We start from the raw sequence: 23633 nt of genomic DNA, 5'->3' as shown, positions 1-23633 counted from the left end.
GAAAGTAAGGAGTGGAATCTTTTGAGAATAAATTTCCTATGAATATCCTTCCGTTTAAGAAACATGATCCACATGGAGGTGATAAAATAATTTGGTCCTCACCCAACTTCGCATTGTTAGCTGATCGGATTGAGGAGATCCACAAAGGAACTTGTCACTTTATCATATAGAAAATAGAGATGGCTATATGAAATTCTTACTTATAAATAGGCATTCCCCCCCGTGAGAGATACTCTCCCATTATTATTAGTTATATGTTGAAACTTATTTGACTGGTCACGTCGTCATGATAAGTCTCGCTTTGGAGACAGCTATGCTGACTACATATAGTAGAAAGGATAAATTTCGAAGCGGTAATAGCAACTTACGGAGTGGACTTGGGCACCCACAGCATGATCACAATCCTGCCAGGAGTTTGCATGGGCTTCCAAACAGCTTGAACAGTCCGCTTCTGAAAGATATCCGAGGCATTGGGCAATAGCGTAGAGCCCTTGGGCACTTGACGATGCGTAGCCATTGTTTTTGGGAGCCGCAGCGATAATTTTCTTAAGCGACGCCTCTACCTGATGTTGAAACGCACTACTGTTGTTCTTCTCGGTATTGCACAGCTCCACAACGATGCTCGAGTCGGGTACGAAGAACGAGTAATTCTCGTACCTAAGAAAGCAACCGTCAAGCTGCACCCTGGAGCCTACAGGGTCGGAGCAGCTGTTGAGAGCTATGTCCACAGCGTCGGACACGCATTGCGAGCACACGTCTATAGGAACGTCGTCTCGGCACTGGTAAATTGCATTGATTGTATCACGGCTGGCGCTATGGTATCTTGCAAAAGCAGACTCCCGTTTGAGAGCGGCTAGAACTGTGCCCAAATCGCGGCTGAAAGCGGTGTCATTGGAGAATTTGGCAGTGTTACAGAGGGTATATACGCTAGCAAAGGGATCCAAGGCAGAAGCGAAAGCGAGCGAGAGAGCTAAAGAAAGCTGGAAAACAATAGCGGGCTTACAATCCATGGCGATGAAGGGTTCAAAATACAGGCTGATATGCAAAACGGTGGAAGAGTGGCAGCTCTTTAAGGAGTGCGATGGAAGCCTCGTCAAATGCCTCATCCGCTACAATAAACAAATATTGTAAATATTAAAGGCTCTCATTTCTTGCATGGTTCTAAAGTCAACGTTTCCGGGTGCAACTTTTCGACAACTCCCCAATAACTCATAGTCACTCATACTTACACACTCATCACTCATGATATCCTTACGATGGTAGCCGTCTCCAAATAATTGCCAATTAGCCAAGCAATGTATTGAGAACACTAACAAAGTTTCGCACATCAACCTGCCGAGTTATGGACAAATTGAATGTCATGTCTATAGAGGTATGTTGAAGTACAGGTCCCTTAGGAGCTCAAATGGCTATGGTTGAATACATAGAGAGCTTGGAAGTCAACTAGCAATAGGCATAATTCGATATAGACATATGGGCACTTTTAAAGAGAGGCAAGAGTCAAGGAGTTCTAGAAGAACTTTTGGTAGACTTAGCATTCATCCAACCGGCCATAGAAACATAGAGCTTTTCTAGAACATGTTCGTATAGAGTTGGCAAAGTCTTCCCTTCCCCTCCTTGTCACCTCACATTTCCCAAGTAGCTCAAAATTACTACGAATACTGGGCACATAAAAACTTAAGATGCATGTTAATCTATTTTTTGTCAATTCCACTAAAAGGCTAAAATAATGAAATTCTCTTTTCTTTTCAAAACTCAATAATTTTGTCATCGTTTGATCTGAATTCCTAGGAGTAGCAGTGGGGAGTGTCAATTAGTGTTGTATACGACAACAACACTATCTATAGTTAATCTATTTTCCTTCGAAGACAAGCTACCTGTTGTGATAAACTCAAAGTTTCTTTTGACTATCTATACAAGTTTTAAAATGAATTCTTGCATAATTGACCTTCATCCTTCAAGATGTAATGTCCAAATTTGACTTTTCATCTTTGAGAGAGTATTGAATAATGGAAGCATGCCAAGTGGAAGTCACATAAGATAGTGAAAGGTCACATCAAAATGTTGGAGGGTATCCAATCAATACAAGAAAATAGATTTTTTTAGAACAAGGATTAAATTGATACTCATTGGTGAGTCATCAATGTGTCCACTCAGTTTGAAACTTCTAACTAATATGGGTAAAAACATAACTTTATTAAAGTGAAGAGGATTTGGTTTTCACTTTCCATCTTGAAGTATCTTTGAACACACTTTCAAATGCTTTTCCTATCTTAGGGACATGAAAAAGACATTTTATTGATTCTCAATGAAGCCAACATATAAATTTGGTTTTCCTTACAATAAGAACTTAAAATTTTTGGTTTCGTTACACAAGTAAAGTCTTTGCATTTGTCATTGAAACAAATCATCATGACAAAATTCCATATGTGAATTTTTCAATTTGATTTTCCAAGAAGGAAACAAATCATGTCATTTAGTGCTATGTATAATATAACACTCGCAAATGTTTTCAGATAGTCCTAGCCTATTAGTCATCAATGTGCCCACTCAAACTTCAGTTTGAAACTTCTAGTTAATATGGGTAAAAGCATAACTTTTCTAAAGTGAAGGGGATTTAATTTGGTTTTCATTTTCCATCTTGAAGTATCTTTAAACACACTTTCAAATGCTTTTCCTATTTTTGGGACATGAAAAATACATTTCATTGATTATTACAATGATGCTAACATTAAAATTTGGTTATATTTACATTTAAAATTTTAAAATTTTGGTTTTCTTACAATAAGTAAATTCTTTTGCTTTTTTTTAAAGACAAATTATCATGATAGATTTCATATGTGAATTTTTCAATTTGATTTCCCAAGGAGGCAACATATCATGTCATTTACTACTATGTATTATAGTAACACTTGCAAATGTTTGCTTCAAACCTCAACCATATATTTTTTAAGAAAATGATAGCTAGAATTAATAGTCCACAAAGAGTACAATATGGACCCCAATGCATATAAATGTTAAATTTGTTGATCCCAATTTGCAAAAGACTTAAGGACTTAGTAGTATATTGTTTGTAAACAAATTCTCTTATGTTTGAGAACTAGTGAGCTACTTGCCATACTTTTTAGTAATGATCCATGTCTAAAAGGGGGATCCACTTCAAGAGAAAAACTAAAGCTTGATAACATTACAATACTATGATGCAAAAAGTCTAAGACAGTCACTTAGAAATAAATTACAATGACATTATCGATGTCAGATTAAAACAAAGCAAATCCTTGTGGAAGTAGCCTAAGGTACAAGGTGCCATACTCCAAGGCACAAAGTGGGTACCTTGTGTTAAAAATCAGAAATGAAAAAAATAAAGTGAACCCATAGCACATTATAATCTTCAACACATGGTCAATCAATATACTACAGAGAAAATCTTTACAGAGATAGTCCAAGTACAAAGTTGGCACCTTGTATCCCAAAAAAAAAGGAACAAAAAATTAAACCCATAGCACAACATTATTATCTTGAACACATGGTCAATCAATATACCATATGATAAAATCCTAGTGGAATAATCAAAGTATAAAGTTTTTAAAAAGAAATTTGAAGAGGGAAAATGTCAAAGCATAAGAAAATTGCAAAAATACCTCGCTATAATGTGCCAATAAAATTAGGTAAGAATGAGTTGGAGAGAAAAAGGCCATAATAGCAAGTATGTTTGGAAAACGATACATACACCTATTGGAAGCACCTCAAGACACAAAAGTAAATATTGTAAGAATTTATATACCTTGGGAGAGGAAAGAGAACAATGTTTCACATAATTAATAATTAAATATATTTTTATAAAGTATGTAACATAATTGTTATAACCACACATAGTGTGAATTGAGAGGTGGCGCACTTCTTTCCCCAATGAATTATAATCCTAAGTAAGTGGTCCTTCCTTAGGCATGTATATTATTGTCTTGAAGAAGACTTAAATGAAAAAAATCGGATGCATAAGATAGTGAGAAATTACCTAGATATTAACCTAGAGTTGAGAAGGCGGCAGGAGGAGGCAGAAGAGAGGTGGAGGGGAGGTGACAAGGAGGCGTGCCAACTCAATATGTAATATATTACTACCCTCGTCCAAAATCCATGGTATAGGGAGACAAGGTCCATATATAATATGCATGGATTTCCTTAAAAATTTTCAAATATGCAAGGGAAAAATATGAAAATTTCATGTCCCCTTCCCACAAAACATAAGGCAAATACCATAAAAAATATGCAAGATTTTAAGATTTGTACATATTTTTCATAATATGTGAGGCCCAAGGGGGGGGGCTTTTGGATGAGGGGGCGTAACACAAAAAATATACTAAATTATGAAAACCCATCTCCTTTCAAATTAATGTAACTTTTTCATGTGTTACCCAAATTTCAAGGTGTAAAGACATATTTGAAGCTCTTGTAGTGTAGAACACAACCATGTTAATAATTTGAATAATTTCTACTCATGGCATATTGTTAAATTAATCTCATACTCAAGATTTTGATACTATTTTTTACTAAAGGGAGTTGGTGCCCCAAGGATATTAATTGCCAACTCATACTCATATTGCAATTCAGGAAATGAATATCCTATATATGTAAGCCACATACATTTCTTTCACTTTCTACAAACATTAGAAGACATATATGTTAATTCAAACATGGAAATGTGTGACAAATGTATGTAGAATTTTAACTCATGCTTCACTTTTGATCAAGTCTGGCAATGCTAATAGTGTTATGGATGAAACTTTTGACAGTATGCTTGCTGCCTATCACAGAAAGCTTTTTTGTCGATAACGCACAGTTGTATATAACTTTTTTGATAATATAATATAACCCTCATTTTTTAAAAAAAAGAAGAAGTTGAGCATCTTAGCAAGGTTTTCCAAAATCCTTCAACTCTTCTTGATGGCCAAGTGGTAGAACAAGTATAGAACCATTATTATTTTGGCCCTATAATGTTACGCTTTCTTTTGCATAAGTAGGAAAAAATATTAAGAGCACTCTAGGTGTGTTTGAAAGATGTCAAAAAGACATAGATGACATTAGATATGAAAATGGTGATGATTTTGGTATACAATAGTGGAGACACAGGAGGGTAACTTTTCATAGAACATTGTAAATTTAAGCCATTGAAGATAGTGGAGACACATCAAGTATAGACGAAAGCTTGTCCACGAACAAGTAAGCGGCATCTGGTGAGATGTCAAAGCATGATACATGAAGAAGGGATTGATGGCATGAAGATTGGTGAACAACAAAAGAAAATGTGAAAATTTAATCATCTTATTGATGGATTTTAACATGAAAAAGGGTCATTGTTTGCTTGGGTGTAGCCATTTTTGGTGAGGTTCAAGGAATTTTTTGTATATAGGTATCTTGCATGACCCATAACTTATGCATTGCTCAACGGAATTCAAGAAACTTTGTCTTCAAGTTGTAGTGCGCATTCCAAACATAAACATGAGACCAAAAAGTTATGGAATAACAATTTAAAACAAGAAAATTAAATCATTACAAGTGCTATGCTACCGTTGTGAAGCATGCATCCTAAAGAGTATAGGAAATAGCAATTTATTCAAAAACATCAAAATTTTATTCTGTACATACATGCAACCAAGTAGTCATTCAAAACTGCACTACATGATCTTCTCCTCAACCCAAGAACACACCTAAATGAGAACATTAGGTATGGGTTAATGGACCACCAATATTGTGCTAAAGTGATGCACACCCATTTGAGGGCATAATCCATAGTTTTTTTTTTATTTGTTGAAAACCAAAACGGATTAAAGTTTTGGAATCGAAACTAGTTGGACTACTGCATGATGGTGTTGAAACATTCATAGTTATTGATATTGGTATATAGATCATTCACCCTAAAATAAAAGAAGTTGAAAATGTGTAATTTGTGCATGTGCAAATATCTTTTAATAAATCCAACACTATTTATAATTTTGAATTGTTTCTTTCTCCATGCACTTGCTTGCTAAATTGCTCATAAGGATTCCAAAGTTCATTGCATTTCATAATACACAGCATCAAAGCCGATAGGGTTCCCTTTGGCCTATTTGTGTTTCGAAGCATTTTAGGCCACATTGCACTTGTTTGGGATATCCAATTCTACTCATGTGTATCGCCGAAGGGGGGATACTCAGTCGTGAAAATTTGCTGCTTTCATGAATCTTGAATTTTCACACCTCCTGCCCATCGAATATTGGAATATTAAGTACTTTCAACCTACCCCCGCCATGTAAATGCACTACAACCCGCATGCACTTCGACATGACCTTGTGTAGACTTTGATTTGTAATTGTCATCTTTTGGGTAAGTTATCTTCTATTCTTTGCTCGTCTCACAAGCTAACTTCATTCTATTCTAGAGGGTCTAGATCTTGGGCTGATCTTGGACTAATCATCACCATGGCATCATTGGTAAGCCATGGCAGCTCACCATGGCTTGCAATAAAAGCAAACAGAGGCTGCAAAGCAACAAAGCTAAAAAGCTTGTTCAAGGCACAAGGAGCAGATTGCGGGTTGAGAAAAGTAATGGCACAGTATTGAAACGGCAATGGAAGACACTATTGCAATATTTTTTAAGGGAGAAACAACAAGAACAAATAATACTCCTTGGCAAAATAGGTGCAAGAAGCATTTGCAAATGCACGCATTAGATCATTGCTATTGGAGCAAAGAACACAAGCCATGGTGTCACAATTGGTGGGAGCATTCAAGGCAGCAACATCAGGTTATCAAGTGAATACTAGTCTTGAGTCTTTACAAGCTTTAACCTGCACCCTAAAGTTTATAGAGTAACAACCCTACCAACACCTTGGGAAATGCATGCCCAAGAGGCGATGCCCTCTAGCCTAAGAAATGGCCTACAGAAAGTGAAAGGGGTGCATAGCTTAGATCAACTAGAATGCAAAGAGGGCAACATTAGCTATGTTGGTGTCCCCTGAAACAAAGGAGAAATGGCTTGGGCGCACAATATCAAAGATGTTGTCAATCAAAAGGACCAATGTGGCTCCAATAGTTGAACGTAGAGTGGAAGCAATGCACGATCATCCCTATTCGCGAGAAGTCTATGGGCTTCAACAAAATGCAAAAAAAGGAGGGACAACCTAAGTGTAGAAGTCATTGATATAGTGATGATGTTTTGGCACAAAAATACAAGATGCGAATGTTTAACGACCACATCATATACATGCTTGATACAACATAGGTTAGTGGTTGCTCAAACCATCCCGAGGGTTGTTTGTGATTATTAGGACAGTTTACTTACTCATTTTCAACCCAGGCTATCTTGTACGTAATGTGATTATCCTAAACTAGCCCAATGGTTGGAACATCATGCAACCATGGTGGCTGGTTCAACTCAAACATTAGTTATATGATTGTTCTAAACCAGCGTGGTTGAACAGAAATTAACAACAATATATTTCCAACAGAATGGCAATATATTGTTATTGTCTTAAACCAACTCGGTGGTTGGGACACCATGCAACCGTGGCTGATTAAGCTCAAACATTAGTTATGTGATTGTTTGTCCAGCGTGGTTGAACAAACATTAGTTGTTGACCCACCCGATGGTCGAAATTGTTGTGTTTCTTAGTATTTAAATTAGTTAAATTTAATTTCCTACTATTCATGTCATATACCACTTAATTTCTAGATCGGGATGGCTTGGATTTAATATGATTGTCCTAACTATCCCAGTGTTGGTTCAAGTCAAACAGCAGTTCCTGATTGAAATTGTGGTTGAACAGAAATAAAGAAATGAAAAGCAATATATTGGTATTATCTCATTGTGAGATTTAGAAATGAAAAGCAATATATTGTTATTTTCTAATTGTGAAATTCAGAAATGAAAAGCAATATACTTGTTATAGTCTAATATATGAAGTTGAGACCATCAAGCTAAACCAGCCTAGTAGTTAAAATTGTGAGTGTCCTAAACCAGTCTATTGGTTGAAATTGTGACTGTGTCCTAAACCATCCCCGTGGTTGAAATTGTGACTATCCTTAACCAGACCGGTGGTTGAAATTGTGACTATCCTAAACCAACAATTTGGTTGAAATTGTTTTATTTTCCTAGTAGCTTGATTAGTTTAATTATTAGATTCATTATATGTGACTGTATTGAACCATCCTGGGGGTTGAAATGGTTTTATTTTCCCGTAGGTTGATTAGTTTAATTAGACCGTGTTTTTTCACGTACTATGTTTTGTTTTATTTTCCTCATAGTAGTGCAAAAATGGGGCTCATTATTATTGTTCCCGCAGGTTGGATCAGCAAACAGAGTTGTATCTCAAGTTTATGGATCAAAATCATGACATTTCAATTGGGCAGAGGAGTTTTGATCATTGTAAGCCCCAGTACGTCAAGAAACTCAAAGATAGGAATGTTTGTTATTGCAAAACACACATAGACTTTGACCTAGCCCAGCAAGCTATGAATGACTTGAGATCTGGTCATGTTGGAGCATTGCTCCATGGGGATTGATGCCTATGTCTCCTCGATGAATGTACAGTCTCTAGATCCTCATCATGTGTTGCAAGGGAGACCAAGTTTTGTAGCCTAAGTTCTTTGTGGGAGCCAGTGGTTTGTTGTCCAAAGGGAGACTGAGAGTGGCACCACATTGAATGCATTCATAGCACATGCAAGAATTGTAGTTTGAAGCTGAAGAAGAGGCAATTTCATGTCTCCAAATGAAATGAGGGAAGGCAATCCTACTGCTCTAAAATGGAGAAGATTTGAAAATGTCAATGTTGAAGCTCTGTTGAAGGATTTGATAAAAAGAGATTGCTACTATTGTATAAGAGCACTCAACTGAGGGAGCTTATAGGCTACTTGGTTCAATAAATCCCAAAATATGTGCTTCACAATTTCACAGCCAGTTGGCAAGATAAGTAGTTCAAGACGTGCCTTGCCAATTTTCCCCATGACACTATTGTCTCTGTCATAGATTTTGCATAAAATTACTCATTTTAAGAAGAAGATGAGATACAAAGTGCTCACTAGTACAAGCAAATAATATTTTTTATGCATATCATTTGCTTGATTCTTCTACGACCGATGCCAAAAATCTTCTTGCTAACTCACAGGAGTCCAAGTCAATGCAAAGCACATACCTTTGTTTTGTTTTGTTTTAAGAGCTAGCTTTACTGTGTGAGGTTCTTAGATGATAGGGAACATGACACCTTATTTGTGCAGCTTGCTTTTCTACTACTTGGGAATAGCTGAAAAAAGAAGATCCCCATGTAGAAAATATAAAACAACATTGGGTGTGTTGAGATGGTGTTGCCTCTCAATTCGAATCATCATGTGGATTCTACTTTGTCTCAAGGTTCAAGTCCTTGACTGGTATTATGGATAAAAATGACCAAGGTAAAAGGCATAAATATGTGTGTATGCTTGTATGTATGGCAATAGTATAATAAAATATGGTGTGCATAGGGCCTAGGGTTGTGGTGGCAAGGTATGACCATGTGCCACCCTTCCACGTAAGAGGACCCATAGATGTGTTGTACATAATCCATGGTAGTAATATTATAAAATGTTGAGGTGGCATGGTTCCTCCATGTGCCACCCCTCCAGCTAGGTAGCTCCATGCTTGCATTTAGTGAGACATGGCCCAAGGACCATGGGAAAAGTAATATAAAATAGGTGGAGATGGATATTATATTGGATTATTCCCTCCATGTAGGATAGACCCATGTGGGGGGGGGTAGATAGTCCAAGAATGCAAGTTAAATAATGGGGAAAGTAGGATGAGGTGGCAAGATTCCTTGTGCCAACCCTCCACTTGTCCTCTTAGATGTTTTTGTATATTAAAATATAGGAAGAAGCCATGGGAGTTTCATACACTATAGGATATGGGGGTTGAATTGAGGGGAAAAGGCTTGTCGCACACAATTGAGAGTGCATACCCACCAAGCTCACATGGAAGAAACCTCCTCTCAAACTATGCATGTGGGAGGGTGGCATTTATTGGGAGAGACCCCCACTCTTGGCTATAAAAGGAGGGGGCTATTCCTTGATGTGACACGCTCAGTCTTGTATAGCCACCATGCTAGAGTTTGATTTTCCACAAATCTTTTCTTTCAAATAAAGCGTGACTCTCTTCCCTTGTTGATGTCTCCATCTCTACATTCCACCTCTTATCATGTACATGCTCCTCTTCCCCCTCTCCCTTCCCCCTTGTGCCATAGTCTCCCTCTTCATTCCCACCCCTCTTAATCCCTTTACATTCCCCTTCCCCCATGGCTCTCGAGCATCGCCATGTCTAGCGTCTAGCCTCTTGCTTTGATTTCATTTCTAGTTAATACGGGTCTAGACATGATGTGGAATTTGGGTCTAGCCATGGCAAGGGTGAGCATTATGGATGTGGTTCTCCTAGCAAGCAAGCTATGTTTAAACACCTATTAACATGCCCTCAAGAAAAGCTCAATTATGCCCATGATGCTATAACATGGCTTACAGCCAACCTCTCCACAAGCGCATTCAACATACAGTAAACAAAGCATTAAGAATAGTGTAGTACACGGAGTGTTCCATGAAGTGAAAGTGGATGAAGTGCAAAGGAGAAGCTGACACGATTGTGAGAAAATTAAAGGAGTTCGTGGTTTGCACGGCATATGGGTCTTTTCAAACAACCACCTGATCAAAACAAGAATTAAACTTTCATATTTCTATGGTGCATGCATCATAGGGGATCATGGCAACTGTGAGAACTTTGCAACTATGAAGACACGGAAAGGATTTCAAGTTTCCCCTCTATGTTTAGATGGAGTGACAAACAATGGAGAGACAAACAACGACTCGCCACATTTTCGTTAGTGTTTTGATGACCTCACTGACTGTTTGGAAGAGGGGGATAACTTTGCAGTTGTCATTGCCTCTTGCGAGAACGAGGATGTTACGAGAATTGGAATTATCACATTAATTTAATCCTTCAGTATTTAGTTTAGTGAGATCTAGCATTTTTGTCATGTAATTGATGCATGTGTGCTCGTTGTTCCGTAGTGATGCATGTGTGCTCCTACATGGCTAGATATATGGCTGTGGGCTATATGAGTGTGTACCATTGTGTGCACCACTTACGCGATGACGGTATGTGTAGCATGTGTGCACCATTTGTATGATTTTATTCATGTGTAGCATCAGGTACACCATGAGATGGTATGTGTCGCATGTGTGCAACATTCATCTGTGATTTATTGATTTCACGTTGCTATAATACTGAAAGGTTGATTGATTGTGGTGATTAATTCCAAGGTTATCTTGTGCTTGAAATATTTCATTACTATTGATTGTGTGAATCCAGGGGAAGAGTAATTGATCGAGCGATGGCATCTAGCAAGCATGATCCGCCATATTTTGGATGCGTAGGTGCAACTCCAATGATGTGGGAATGAATAAGGCTTATGCCTTATTTTTTATATTACAAAAGCTTATGTACATATTTGAATTTTGGAATATTAGTGGCTTGGCTAAGTGAATAAACTAAAGTTAGAAAAAGCTTTATTTTTAGAAAAAGCCAGCTATTCTAGAAGGTGGATGGGCTTTTTGTAAAAGGGTGCATGGAGGAAAGCACAGAGGCTTTTGTATGATTTTTGCTCGGAAGCTTTTTGAGAAATATACATAAATACATAGGAGGTGGAAGGAGAGCACCAATCCTATGGGGGGAGATTGTACCCAGCACGCTTGTTCTGTCTCTTCCGTGTGTGAGTTTTGAGAGTTTGTGCGTATTTTCAAAGAGTCTTGCTGTGTTTTTGTAGGTTCCACGAGCGTTTCCTGTCGTAGTGGTATCAAAGCCAAGGTTTCGTCATCCATAGCACAGGAAGCACACACACCCCGCATCCTTAAACAAGAAACCGTAGCGTGCATCAGATTACAGACACCGCATACAAGAGCACAACAAAGTTCGAAGCAACAGAAGCGAACAGCGCAGAATGAATCAGAGGTAGGGAAATGTGCGGTGAAAAAAAAATGGCAGCAAAAGAAGTCGGCCATACGCAAACAGGTCAAAGCTTGCGAACGCACACCCGCATCCTAGCTCCTCCAAGCATACGATTATTTGGAAGAGGGGGATAACTTTACAGTTGTCATTGCCTCTTGGTAGAATGAGGATGTTATGAGAATCGGAATTATCCCATTAATTTAATCCTTCAGTATTTAGTTTAGTGAGATCCAACATTTTTGTCATGCAGCTGATGCATGTGTGCTTGATGTTCCGTAGTGATGCATGTGTGCTCCTACATGGTTGGATATACGGCTGCGCGCTATATGAGTGTGTAGCATTGTGTGCATGGCCAATTACATGATGACAGTATGTGTAGCATGTGTGCACCATCCGTATGATTTTATTCATGTGTAGCATCAGGTGCACCATGAGATGGTATGTGTCGCATGTGTGCACCATTCATCTATGATTTATTGATTTTGCATTGCTATAACATTGAAAGGTTGATTGATTGTGGTGATTAATTCCAAGGTTATCTTATGCTTGAAATATTTCATTACTATTGATTGTGTGAATCCAGAGGAAGAGTAATTGATCAGGCGATGGCATTTGGCAAGAATGATCTGCCATATTTTGGGTGCATAGGCGCAACTCCAGTGATGTGGGGATGAATAAGGCTTATGCCTAATTTTTGATATTACAAAAGCTTATGTACATATTTGAATTTTGGAATATTAGTGGCTTGGCTAAGTGAATAAACTAAAGTTAGAAAAAGCTTTATTTTTAGAAAAAGCCAGCTATTCTAGAAGGTAGATGGGCTTTTTGTAAAAGGGTGCATGGAGGAAAGCACAGAGGCTTTTGTATGATTTTTGCTCGGAAGCTTTTTGAGAAATATACATAAATACATAGGAGGTGGAAGGAGAGCACCACTCCTATGGGGGGAGATTGTACCCAACACGCTTGTTTTGTCTCTTCCGTTTGTGAGTTTTGAGAGTTTGTGCATATTTTTAAAGAGTGTTGCTGTGTTTTTCAAGGATTTGCAAGTTCCGTGAGCATTTCCCATCGCACTGGTATCAGAGCCAAGGTTTCATCATCCATAGAAAAGGAAGCACATGCACCCCACGTCCTCAAACAAGAAACCACAGTACACATCAGATTACGGACACTGCGTACAAGAGCACAACGAAGTTCGAAGCAGCAGAAGCGAACAGTGCAGAATGGATCAGAGGCAGGGAAACGTGCGGTGAAAAAAAAATGGCAGCAAAAGAAGTCGGCCATACGCAGACAGAGGTCAAAGCTTGCGAACACACACCCGCGCCCTAGCTCCTCTAAGCGTATGATTGTTTGGAAGAGGGGGATAACTTTGCAGTTGTCATTGCCTCTTGGTAGAATGAGGATGTTACGAGAATCAAAATTATCCCATTAATTTAATCCTTCAGTATTTAGTTTAGTGAGATCCAACATTTTTGTCGTGCAGCTGATGCATGTGTGCTCGATGTTCGGTAGTGATGCATGTGTGCTCCTACATGGCTGGATATATGGCTGCGGGCTGTATGAGTGTGTAGCATTGTGTGCACCACTTACATGATGATAGTATGTGTAGCATGTGTGCACCATCTGTACGATTTTATTCATGTCTAGCATCATGTGCACCATGAGATGGTATGTGTCGCATGTGTGCACCATTCATCTGTGATTTATTGATTTCGCGTTGCTATAATATTGAAAGGTTGATTGATTGTGGTGATTAATTCCAAGGTTATCTTATGCTTGAAATATTTCATTACTATTGATTGTGTGAATCCAAGGGAAGAGTAATTGATCAGGCGATGGCATTTGGCAAGCATGATCCGCCATATTTTGGGTGTGTAGGTGCAACTCCAATGATGTAGAGATGAATAAGGCTTATGCCTAATTTTTGATATTACAAAAGCTTATGTACATATTTGAATTTTGGAATATTAGTGGCTTGGCTAAGTGAATAAACTAAAGTTAGAAAAAGCTTTATTTTTAGAAAAAGCCAGCTATTCTAGAAGGTGGATGGGCTTTTTGTAAAAGGGTGCATGGAGGAAAGCACAGAGGCTTTTGTATGATTTTTGCTCGGAAGCTTTTTGAGAAATATACATAAATACATAGGAGGTGGAAGGAGAGCACCACTCCTATGGGGGGAGATTGTACCCAACACGCTTGTTCTGTCTCTTTCGTTTGTGAGTTTTGAGAGTTTGTGCATATTTCCGAAGATTGTTGCTGTGTTTTTCAAGGATTTGCAGGTTCTGTGAGCGTTTCCCGTCACAGTGGTATCAGAGCCAAGGTTTCGTCATCCATAGAATAGGAAGCACATGCACCCCATGTCCTCGAACAAGAAATCGCAGCACGCATCAGATTGCAGTCACCACATACAAGAGCGCAACGAAGTTCGAAGCAGCACAAGCAAACAGCGCAGAATGGATCAGAGGTAGGGAAACATGCGACAAAGAAAAAAAAATCGCAGCAAAAGAAGTCGGCCATACGCAGATAGGTCGAAGCTTGCGAATGCACACCCGCGCCCTAGCTCCTCCAAGCATACGACAAAGGGGGCAACCAGGGCATAGTCCTTGGCATACCTAGCACCGAAGGCACCATTGGTTGTGCATGACGAAGCCTTGCGAGATTGCTCTTAAAACTTCCCGGGAGGTCCCCCATCCCAGTACTGTTCTAGCTCAAGTCCGCTTAACAATTAGTGACTATCCACTAGGTCAAGTCACTTTGTTGCTCTATTCTTTGAAGTTCCTAGTCATAAAGATATCCTGCAAGGCAAAAGTGCAAACAAGGGAGCAACCCAACGGATTTTAGAAGAGGAGAATCTCAATAGCAAGTGTTCACAAGAGCAGGAGGTAGTCTACAAGTGCTATCAAACACGAGCTTTGCTTTGTACCGTGCAACGTGGATTCACTTGTTTGAATTGTGTGAGTTTGAGAGCCCACAGAGATACTATTTGACAAATAGCCGCTTTCAAAGCTTGGAAACTAAATTGAGATAAGTCTTATGTTTGTGTGTATTTCCTTTCATAGTGATTTCTTCTTTGCACCGTGCACATACTTAACTATGTCTAGAAGGTGTATTCCATCAGAGATAGGTTATCCTGAAGATCTACATCATGATGAGGATGTGGAAAATGATCACCATCGGTCAAGAAGAAGTTCAACACCGATGACACTTACTAAGGAAGAATGGCGAGAATGCTATCAACATGAGAAGCAACAATGTCAAGAAATTGAAGATGCTCTATGCCAAGTGACGACAACTTGAAAGCCACCTATATCGATTGAGGATGAGGAACCTATGCATGCATCAGATTCCCTGGATGCATGGAAACATCATGCACAGGACCTTGAGCAAGAACTTGAGTACATGCACAACATGTGCGACATGCATAAAGCCAACGAACAACACACAAATCGAGTGTTAAAAGAGATGACTGAAGTCACAAAGAAGCGTATGAAGGATAGAGATGATGAAAAAAGTGAAAGCAGCAAATCATCAGACACCAGTGATAGTGAGCATGGAAGAAGCAAGACGAGACATTAAAAAAAGAATAAGCGACATGTGAAGACTTCACTACGATGACATCATGACACTACTCCTTCACATGAGTCCAGCGATGAAGACAATGTGGGAAAGGCCATCTTGAAAGCACTCAAGCTTCATGATAAGAAGAAGTCTGATAAGATTAATCGCAAAACTTTCTCTTTTCCAAAATATGATGGTAAAAGAGATGGACAAGCTTTACTTGCATGGATTAGTTCTTTCAATCAATACTTTTTGGGAGAACAGTACGAAGAGATCAAGAAGGTAAAACTTGCTGCAAGTCACATGACAAGTAGTGCACAGTTATGGTGGAGTGTGGTTGCCAAAAGCACTCATGTTCCAAAGACATGGGAAGCATTCAAAGATAAAATCAAAAAGTGCTTCCTACCTACACAGTTTGAAGAGGATAGTCACAGGCAATGGCAAAGATTGAGGCAATTGGATAATGAGAGTGTGGATGCATACACCAAGAAATATCTTTCCTCTCTACTTCAATTGCAAACTATTGAGAAAGTGTCCTGAAAGGAGCAATGTCGTACCTTTGTTGAGGGTTTACGCCCTACTATTTGTGCTGATGTATGTATGCTTCGACCATCTATAGCTTCTGATGCTATGGATTTGGCATTAGAGTCAGAAAGAAAGCAGAGAAGAAGCTTTGCTACTCGCACCCCTTGAGCAAAGAAGCATACTTCATACTTCAAGCAGGAGGGTGTAAGAGGTAAAGTTGGTAGATATGATGGTAAGTCTAATTGGAAACCTACTAAGTCACGTATTAATCGAAGAACCAAAGAACTTGTCACATGTTACGAATGCAAAGAGAAGGGACACTACTCTTATGAATGTCCAAAGAATCCACTTGCTACACACAAGACACGTACCCAAGCAAAGAATGCTACCAACAACAACGGAGGCAATGGAGGGAGAATGAATGGACATACCAACAGTAATAGTCAAAGATTGAGCTAGTCTTGAGACTAAGAAAACTAAGCAAGAGCCTTTGGATCCTTTTCTAGCTACCTATGACGACTGCTTTATGGAAGACTTATCCCCTGGCCTACCTCAATCTAGACCTGAGGATCATAAGATTAACCTTATTCCAAGTAGCGCACCACCATGTAAATCACCATATAGACACAATCCTACTCAGCAGTAAGAGATTCAATTCCAAATAGAAGATCTTTTGGCTAGAGGCCTAATTCGACCTACTTGCTCAAATCACTCAAACGAGACGTGGAAACTCATATCCTATTTATCTTCTTACATTTAAGAACCACCCCATTGAGGATGGTAAGTGCATGCCCGAGCGATATTTTCGCCAATACCCTGATTTATTAACTACTTTTTTGTCGCGCAATTGAGGGCAATTGCGATTTCAAGAAAGAGGGATGTTACGAGAATCAGAATTATCCCATTAATTTAATCCTTCAGTATTTAGTTTAGTGAGATCCAGCATTTTTGTCATGCAGTTGATGCATGTGTGCTTGCTGTTCCATAGTGATGCATGTGTGCTCCTACATGGCTGGATATATGGCTGCGAGCTATATGACTGTATAGCATTGTGTGCACCACTTACGTGACGATGGTATGTGTAGCATGTGTGCACCATCCGTATGACTTTATTCATGTGTAGCATCAGATGCCATGAGATGGTATGTGTCACATGTGTGCACCATTCATCTGTGATTTATTGATTTCGTGTTGCTATAATATTGAAAGGTTGATTGATTGTGGTGATTAATTCCAAGGTTATCTTATGCTTGAAATATTTCATTACTATTGATTTTGTGAATCCAGGGGAAGAGTAATTGATCGGGCGATGGCATTTGGGAAGCATGATCTACCATATTTTGGGTGCGTAGGTGCAACTCCAGTGATGCGGGGATGAATAAGGCTTATGCATAATTTTTTATATTACAAAAGCTTATGTACATATTTGAATTTTGGAATATTAGTGGCTTGGCTAAGTGAATAAACTAAAGTTAGAAAAAGCTTTATTTTTAGAAAAAGCCAGCTATTCTAGAAGGTGGATGGGCTTTTTGTAAAAGGGTGCATGGAGGAAAGCATAGAGGCTTTTGTATGATTTTTGCTCGGAAGCTTTTTGAGAAATATACGTAAATACATAGGAGGTGGAAGGAGAGCACCACTCCTAGGGGGGGAGATTGTACCCAACACGCTTATTCTATCTCTTCCGTTTGTGAGTTTTGAGAGTTTGTGCATATTTTCGAAGAGTGTTGTTGTGTTTTTCAAGGATTTGTGGGGGTTAAAGGTCACTGTGCCTTAACCCCGGTTATGTACAATACTCAAACACACATATAAATGAATGAAAAAGAAGATTAGGGTGGTTCTGCACCCACCAAAACTTGTGTGGCTCTCTGTCTCTCTCTCTTCTTCTTCCGTTCTTGTTTCCGTTGAGAGCACTCTCAACTGGTATCAGAGCCCGGGTGATCTAGCTGAGCGTGCGTGAATGCTTGGAAGCTCAATAGCTTTGTGGGAGGAAGGAGAAGCTTTGTGGGAAGCTTTGTGAGTGACTTTACTTGCATCCTAGTGTGTAGAGACCTTGGAGGAACCTTTGGAAAAGTCACTTTGGCTTTGCGAAGTGGTTTTGAGAGCCTGTTAAGAGCTTTCAAAGAAAAAGTCATTTTTTGAGCTTTTTCCTGTTCCGTTCGATGACAGAGACTCCGTATTGACTTGTAGAGGCAACTATTGCTTGCTTTTGGTGTCCACATTACTTCAGGAGCTTGGAAACACCTTCATTCTTGAATTTGGGATCATTTCATTGGATTTCTGACTCACTGTGTCAGTTCCTGCGTTTTTTGCCCGGGTGTTGGAACTCAAGTTTGGAGCAACCATTTACAGATCTGTCAGTTCCGGTGGACTCAGGAGGTCCTAAAACTTCTATGTTGCTCATCATTCGCACTCCGGTGGAGTTTACAAATAGCTCTGTTTCCAAAAACGTTTTTCAGTCCGTGTGTTAGACCCAGTGATTGAGACCACGGTTTCCAAAACCGTCTATCCCATTGCGTTCCGGACGCTCAAAAACCCCTACCTATCAGTTCTTATGTGATTCGGTGGAGGATTTTCAGAGTTATAAATCTCTGTGTATTCGATTTCGTCTCTCTGTTATGCATTTTTCATACTAAGGTTTTGAAACCTTAGATTTATGCCACATGGCAGTGGATAAGTGTTGACTCCCATTTCTCACTCATCGGTTGGGATTTTGGAGTTCTGGCAGAAGAGAGATATTTGCAGATTTTCTTGCTGAGTCCGATTATGTAATGGCGCCCATGTTTTGAGGCATCTCAGGTTCTATTTTCAGCAGCGCTCATTACCGTGGGACTATGATTTCTTTAGCATACCTTATGCAGATCACTCTGGTTGCAGTTTGAGCAGTGTGCGCTCATTCGTGGTGTGCATTGGGTTGCAGTGGATGATTTATAGGCCATTTGGATGCATTGCGGTCCTTATTGGATGCGCTGATAGGCCCAAATTGCCTTGTGGGATGCTATTTTTTTATGGACGCTTTACACATGGATGCTATTTTAAGCTGAGGGACAGCTTTGACACATTGCAGGTGATGCACTGATAGTGCTATGCTCTCTTGGATGAGACATTATTGATGCATATGCCAGTGGACAATGTTTATGCTTGAGTCATTTGGCACTTATTGGCATTTTTTTTTGGGCCAGATTTGCTCATATGGATGCATAGTATATGCACATGAGTCAGATGCTTTGAGCTTTGAGTTTTGGTGATATTTCACTCTATTGTGGCATACACATTTGGGTGCACCTGGTATTTGGTGTGATTCTCTCTTGAGGCACTAGCATTTGGGATTTTGCTTTATTTGCATCATGGCATCCTCTTCCATGTCTGAAAAGGAGTTTTTCAGCATTAAAAAGTTTGATGGGACAAACTTTTCTTTGTGGAAAGAACAAATAAGGGATGTGCTTATTCAAAAGAAGCAGATTAAACCCTTGGCAGGTATTGAAGCTAAGCCTGCGGATATGTCTGAGGATGATTGGAATGAGTTGGATGCATTAGCAAAGTCTACTATTAGACTTCATCTTGCAGAGTCAGTTTATTTCACAGTAGTAAATGAGCAGACTACGGAAGATTTGTGGAAGAAACTGTGTGCCACTTATGAGAAGGAAACTGCCTCTAGTAAAGTTTACCTCATGAAGAGGTTGTTTGAGCTGCAAATGAAGGAAGGGGTCTCCATTGCTTCTCACTTGAATGAATTCAATATTATTTTCAGCCAGCTTCAGGCTCAGAAAATGAATTTTGATGCGGAGACTAAGGCAATATTTCTCTTATGTTCATTGCCATCCTCATGGGATACCTTCCGTACAGCTGTCAGTAACTCTGCACCTGGTGGAGTACTGAAATTTGATGATGTTGTGGGTAGCTTGTTGGCCGAGGAGATTAGACGGAAGTCTATGGATGGCAACAAGCAGGATACAGCCTTAAATGTGCAAAGGGGTAGATCACAGTTCAGGGGGAAGTCCCAAGAAAGAGGGAAGTCTCGTAGCAAATCCAGGGCACGGAACATTGAGTGTTACCATTGTGGCAAGAAGGGCCATATGAAAAAGGATTGCTACAAGCTGAAAAGAGAGCAAAAGAATAAGAAAAAGAATGCAAATTGGGGTGCAAATCAAAAGGAAGAGAGTCCAAGGGAGGACAAAGGAAAAGTGAAGATCGAGGAGATCAATGCAGTCACACATGATAGTGACAATGATGTTCTCTTCATGTCTACTTTATCTGCAGAGTTGCTTACCACTTCAGATGATGCATATTCCCAGGATTGGATTTTGGATTCTGGTGCTTCATTCCATGTTACTCCCCATAGGGAATGGTTCTCCACTTATGATAGTGGAAAGACAGGTTGTCTGCATCTAGGAAATGACTATGCATGTGACATAGTGGGAGCAGGTGACATAAAGTTTTCTTTTGCAAATGGGTCTGCATTTGTTTTGAAACATGTGAGACATGTGCCTAAGCTGACCAAGAGTCTTATTTCAGTGGGTCAGCTAGATGATGCTAGTTTTCACACCACTTTTGGCTTTCAAAGTTGGAAAATTCAGAAGGGCTCTATGCATTTGGCTAGGGGTGCCAAGTGTGGGACTTTGTATCCCTTACATGTATCAAGGGTATTTGATCATGTTGTTGCAATAACCGAGCAGCCAAGCACTTCTTTGTGGCATTGCAGGTTGGGGCACATGAGCCAGAATGGAATGAAACTCTTATGCCATTTGGGTTATGTACCGCATTTGAGTTTCTCTGATTTTGAATTTTGTGAGCACTGTCTCTATGGGAAGCAGACTAAATCAGCTCATAAAAGAAGGGGAAAGAAAGAGTTTGAAATGCTTGATTTGGTGCATTCAGACGTATGTGGTCCCATGCCCACACGGTCATTAGGTGGGGCTGATTACTATGTGACATTCATTGATGATGCAACTAGGAAAGTGTGGGCTTATGCTATAGCTCGAAAGAGTGATGTGTTCCAGGTATTTCAGAAATGGCTGGCCTTGGTTGAGAATCAGTCAGGTAGAACACTTAAATGCCTACGGACTGACAATGGTGGAGAGTATCTCTCTCATGACTTTCAGCATTTCTGTGATACACGTGGGATTAAGAGGGAGCTCACATCCCCTCGTACTCCAGAGCAAAATCTAGTTGCAGAAAAGATGAACCGTACCATTCAAGAAAGGTTGCAATGCATGCTTTCCAATGCAAGTCTTTCGGGTGGTTTTTGGGCTGAGGCAATGAAGACTGCAGTGCATGTGGTCAATAGATCACCTAGTAAGAGTTTGGATGGTGGTATTCCTGAAGAGGCATGGAGTGGCAAGAAGCCCTCTTACTCTCATTTGCGTATATTTGGGTGTGAGGCATATGCACATGTGCCAAAAGAGCTTCGAAAGAAGCTAGATCGTAAGTCTAGGAAATGCATCTTTCTGGGTTATGGTGAAAGTGGAGAGATGGGCTATCGTCTCTGGGATCCAGAAGCAAAGAAGATCATACGCAGCCATGATGTGGTCTTCAATGAGAAGAAGATGCATAAGGCACCCATGAGGGATGTGGAAATGAGGAGAATCACTTTCCAGGATGTGAATCCACCTGCATATGTTGATAGACAGCAAGCTGTCCATGCACCAAACTCGGGGGGATCACTATGTATAAACCCTCTATATCACGTGCGTTCAAGGCCTATATTTAAAGTCCCTTATCTGTAAAAAATTTCATTAATAAAATGTACCCCTTTTCTATACAAATCTGTAAATTTTTTCCAAAACTATTTTAAATAGTCCCTTATGTATATTTATTTCTGTAAATTTTAGAAATTAAAAAAATCCTTCTGTTGAACTCACGTGATAGGGTTACATATGATGAGTGACCCCCCCGAGGCACCAAATGTGCAAGAAATGGTACAACCAAGTACTCCCACAGGTATACAATCAAGGGTAGATGATGGATCATCTATTGGTGGAAATGATGAGCCAAATGTGGCTGATATGCAAGTGGGACAGCAAGCTGAAATGCCCTTGAGAAGATCATCTAGAGTGTCTAGACCGCCTGATAGGTTTGTTCCAAGGGTAGACTATGTGATGCTTACTAATTGAGGGGAGCCTTCTTGCTACAGAGAGGCTATGATGCGTGAGGATCAACGCAAGTGGGAGTATGCTATGCAATCAGAGATGAGTTCACTTATGAAGAATAAGACTTGGGACTTGGTTTCTTTGCCACATGGAAAGAAAGCATTGCCATGTAAATGGGTCTACAAAATGAAGGTCACAGGTGATGATGTGCCTAGGTACAAGGCCCGTTTGGTTGCTAAAGGGTTCAAGCAAGAGAAGGGTGTGGACTTTGATGAGATATTCTCTCTAGTTGTGAAGATGACCACACTTAGATGCATGCTTGGACTAGTGGCATCAGAGGATATGGAGCTTATGCAGATGGATGTCAAGACAGCTTTCTTGCATGGGGATTTGCATGAGGAAATTTACATGGTGCAGCCGGAAGGCTTTGAAGAAAAGTGCAAAGAGCATTTAGTTTGCAAGCTGAAGAAGAGTCTCTATGGTCTTAAGCAAGCACCTAGAGAATGGTATCAAAAGTTTGATGCTTTCATTCGGTCCCAGGGTTTTAGAAGGAGTGAAATTGATCACTGCCTCTACACTAAAAGGGCTAAGGATAATAGCCTGATAATCTTGGCACTATATGTGGATGATATGCTATTGGCTAGCAAGAATACTTATGAGCTAGATGCATTAAAGGCCAAGTTGCATGAGGCCTTTGATATGAAGGATTTGGGATTTGCAGGTCATATTCTTGGTATGCGCATCACGCGTGATCGGAGTAGGAAACTCCTTTGGCTTTCACAAAAAGAGTATGTTACAAAAGTATTGCAGCGTTTCAATATGCAGGGGGGGAAGGCAGTGAGTACTCCATTGCCTCCATATGTGAAACTGAGTCATATAGATAGTCCCAAATCAGATGAGGAGAGGGCCATGATGGCCAAGGTTCCTTATGCATCAGCGGTTGGGAGTCTTATGTATGCTATGATAGCTACTAGACCAGACATTGCATTTGCAGTGGGAATTGTTAGCCGGTATATGGCTAATCTAGGAAAGAGGCATTGGGAGGTAGTTAAGTGCATCATGAGGTACATGAAGGATACCAAGGAGATGTGCATCTGCTTTGGTAAAGGAGACATGCGTGTACGTGGGTACACAGATTCAGACTATGCAGGGCATGTGGATAGTAGGAGATCCACTTCTGGTTATGTGCTCACCTTTGCAGGTTGTGCAGTGTCGTGGATGTCTCATGCACAGAAGTGCATTGCTTTGTCTACCACAGAGGCTGAGTATGTTGCAGCCACAGAGGGTTACAAGGAGGCTATATGGCTTGATCGGCTAGTGGGAGATTTGGGGATTCATACAGGTGTACCGACATTGCATAGTGATTCCATGAGTGCTATTCAGCTAGCACAGAATCCGGTCTTTCATGCAAAGACCAAACACATTGAGGTCAGGTACCATTTCATTAGGGAGGTACTTGAGGACAAGCGCATA

The 23633-nt window shown here is 39.9% G+C and overlaps 1 protein-coding gene across 1 annotated transcript; it reads right to left on the bottom strand.

Annotated features, from left to right (window-relative positions):
- Positions 1-242: 242 nt before the first annotated feature.
- On the bottom strand, positions 243-1051 carry LOC147881124 (antifungal protein ginkbilobin-2-like). Its single transcript, XM_087370246.1, has one exon. It carries the CDS (start codon positions 1008-1010, stop codon positions 321-323), a length of 690 nt encoding a protein of 229 aa, XP_087226372.1. The 5' UTR covers positions 1011-1051; the 3' UTR covers positions 243-320.
- Positions 1052-23633: the final 22582 nt, after the last annotated feature.

The sequence above is a fragment of the Dipteris shenzhenensis genome, chromosome 31 (assembly GCF_047967505.1).
Source record: "Dipteris shenzhenensis isolate YYH24624 ecotype China chromosome 31, Dip_SZ_1.0, whole genome shotgun sequence".
NCBI classification, from domain to species: Eukaryota; Viridiplantae; Streptophyta; class Polypodiopsida; order Gleicheniales; family Dipteridaceae; genus Dipteris; species Dipteris shenzhenensis.
The sequence above is the reverse complement of the archived record's forward strand: the minus strand, read 5'-3'. Positions and strand labels throughout refer to the sequence as shown.

What these genes read in the sequence shown, in the direction of transcription:
- LOC147881124 (XM_087370246.1), bottom strand. Translation starts at nt 1,010, where the DNA reads ATGGATTGTAAGCCCGCTATTGTTTTCCAGCTTTCTTTAGCTCTCTCG.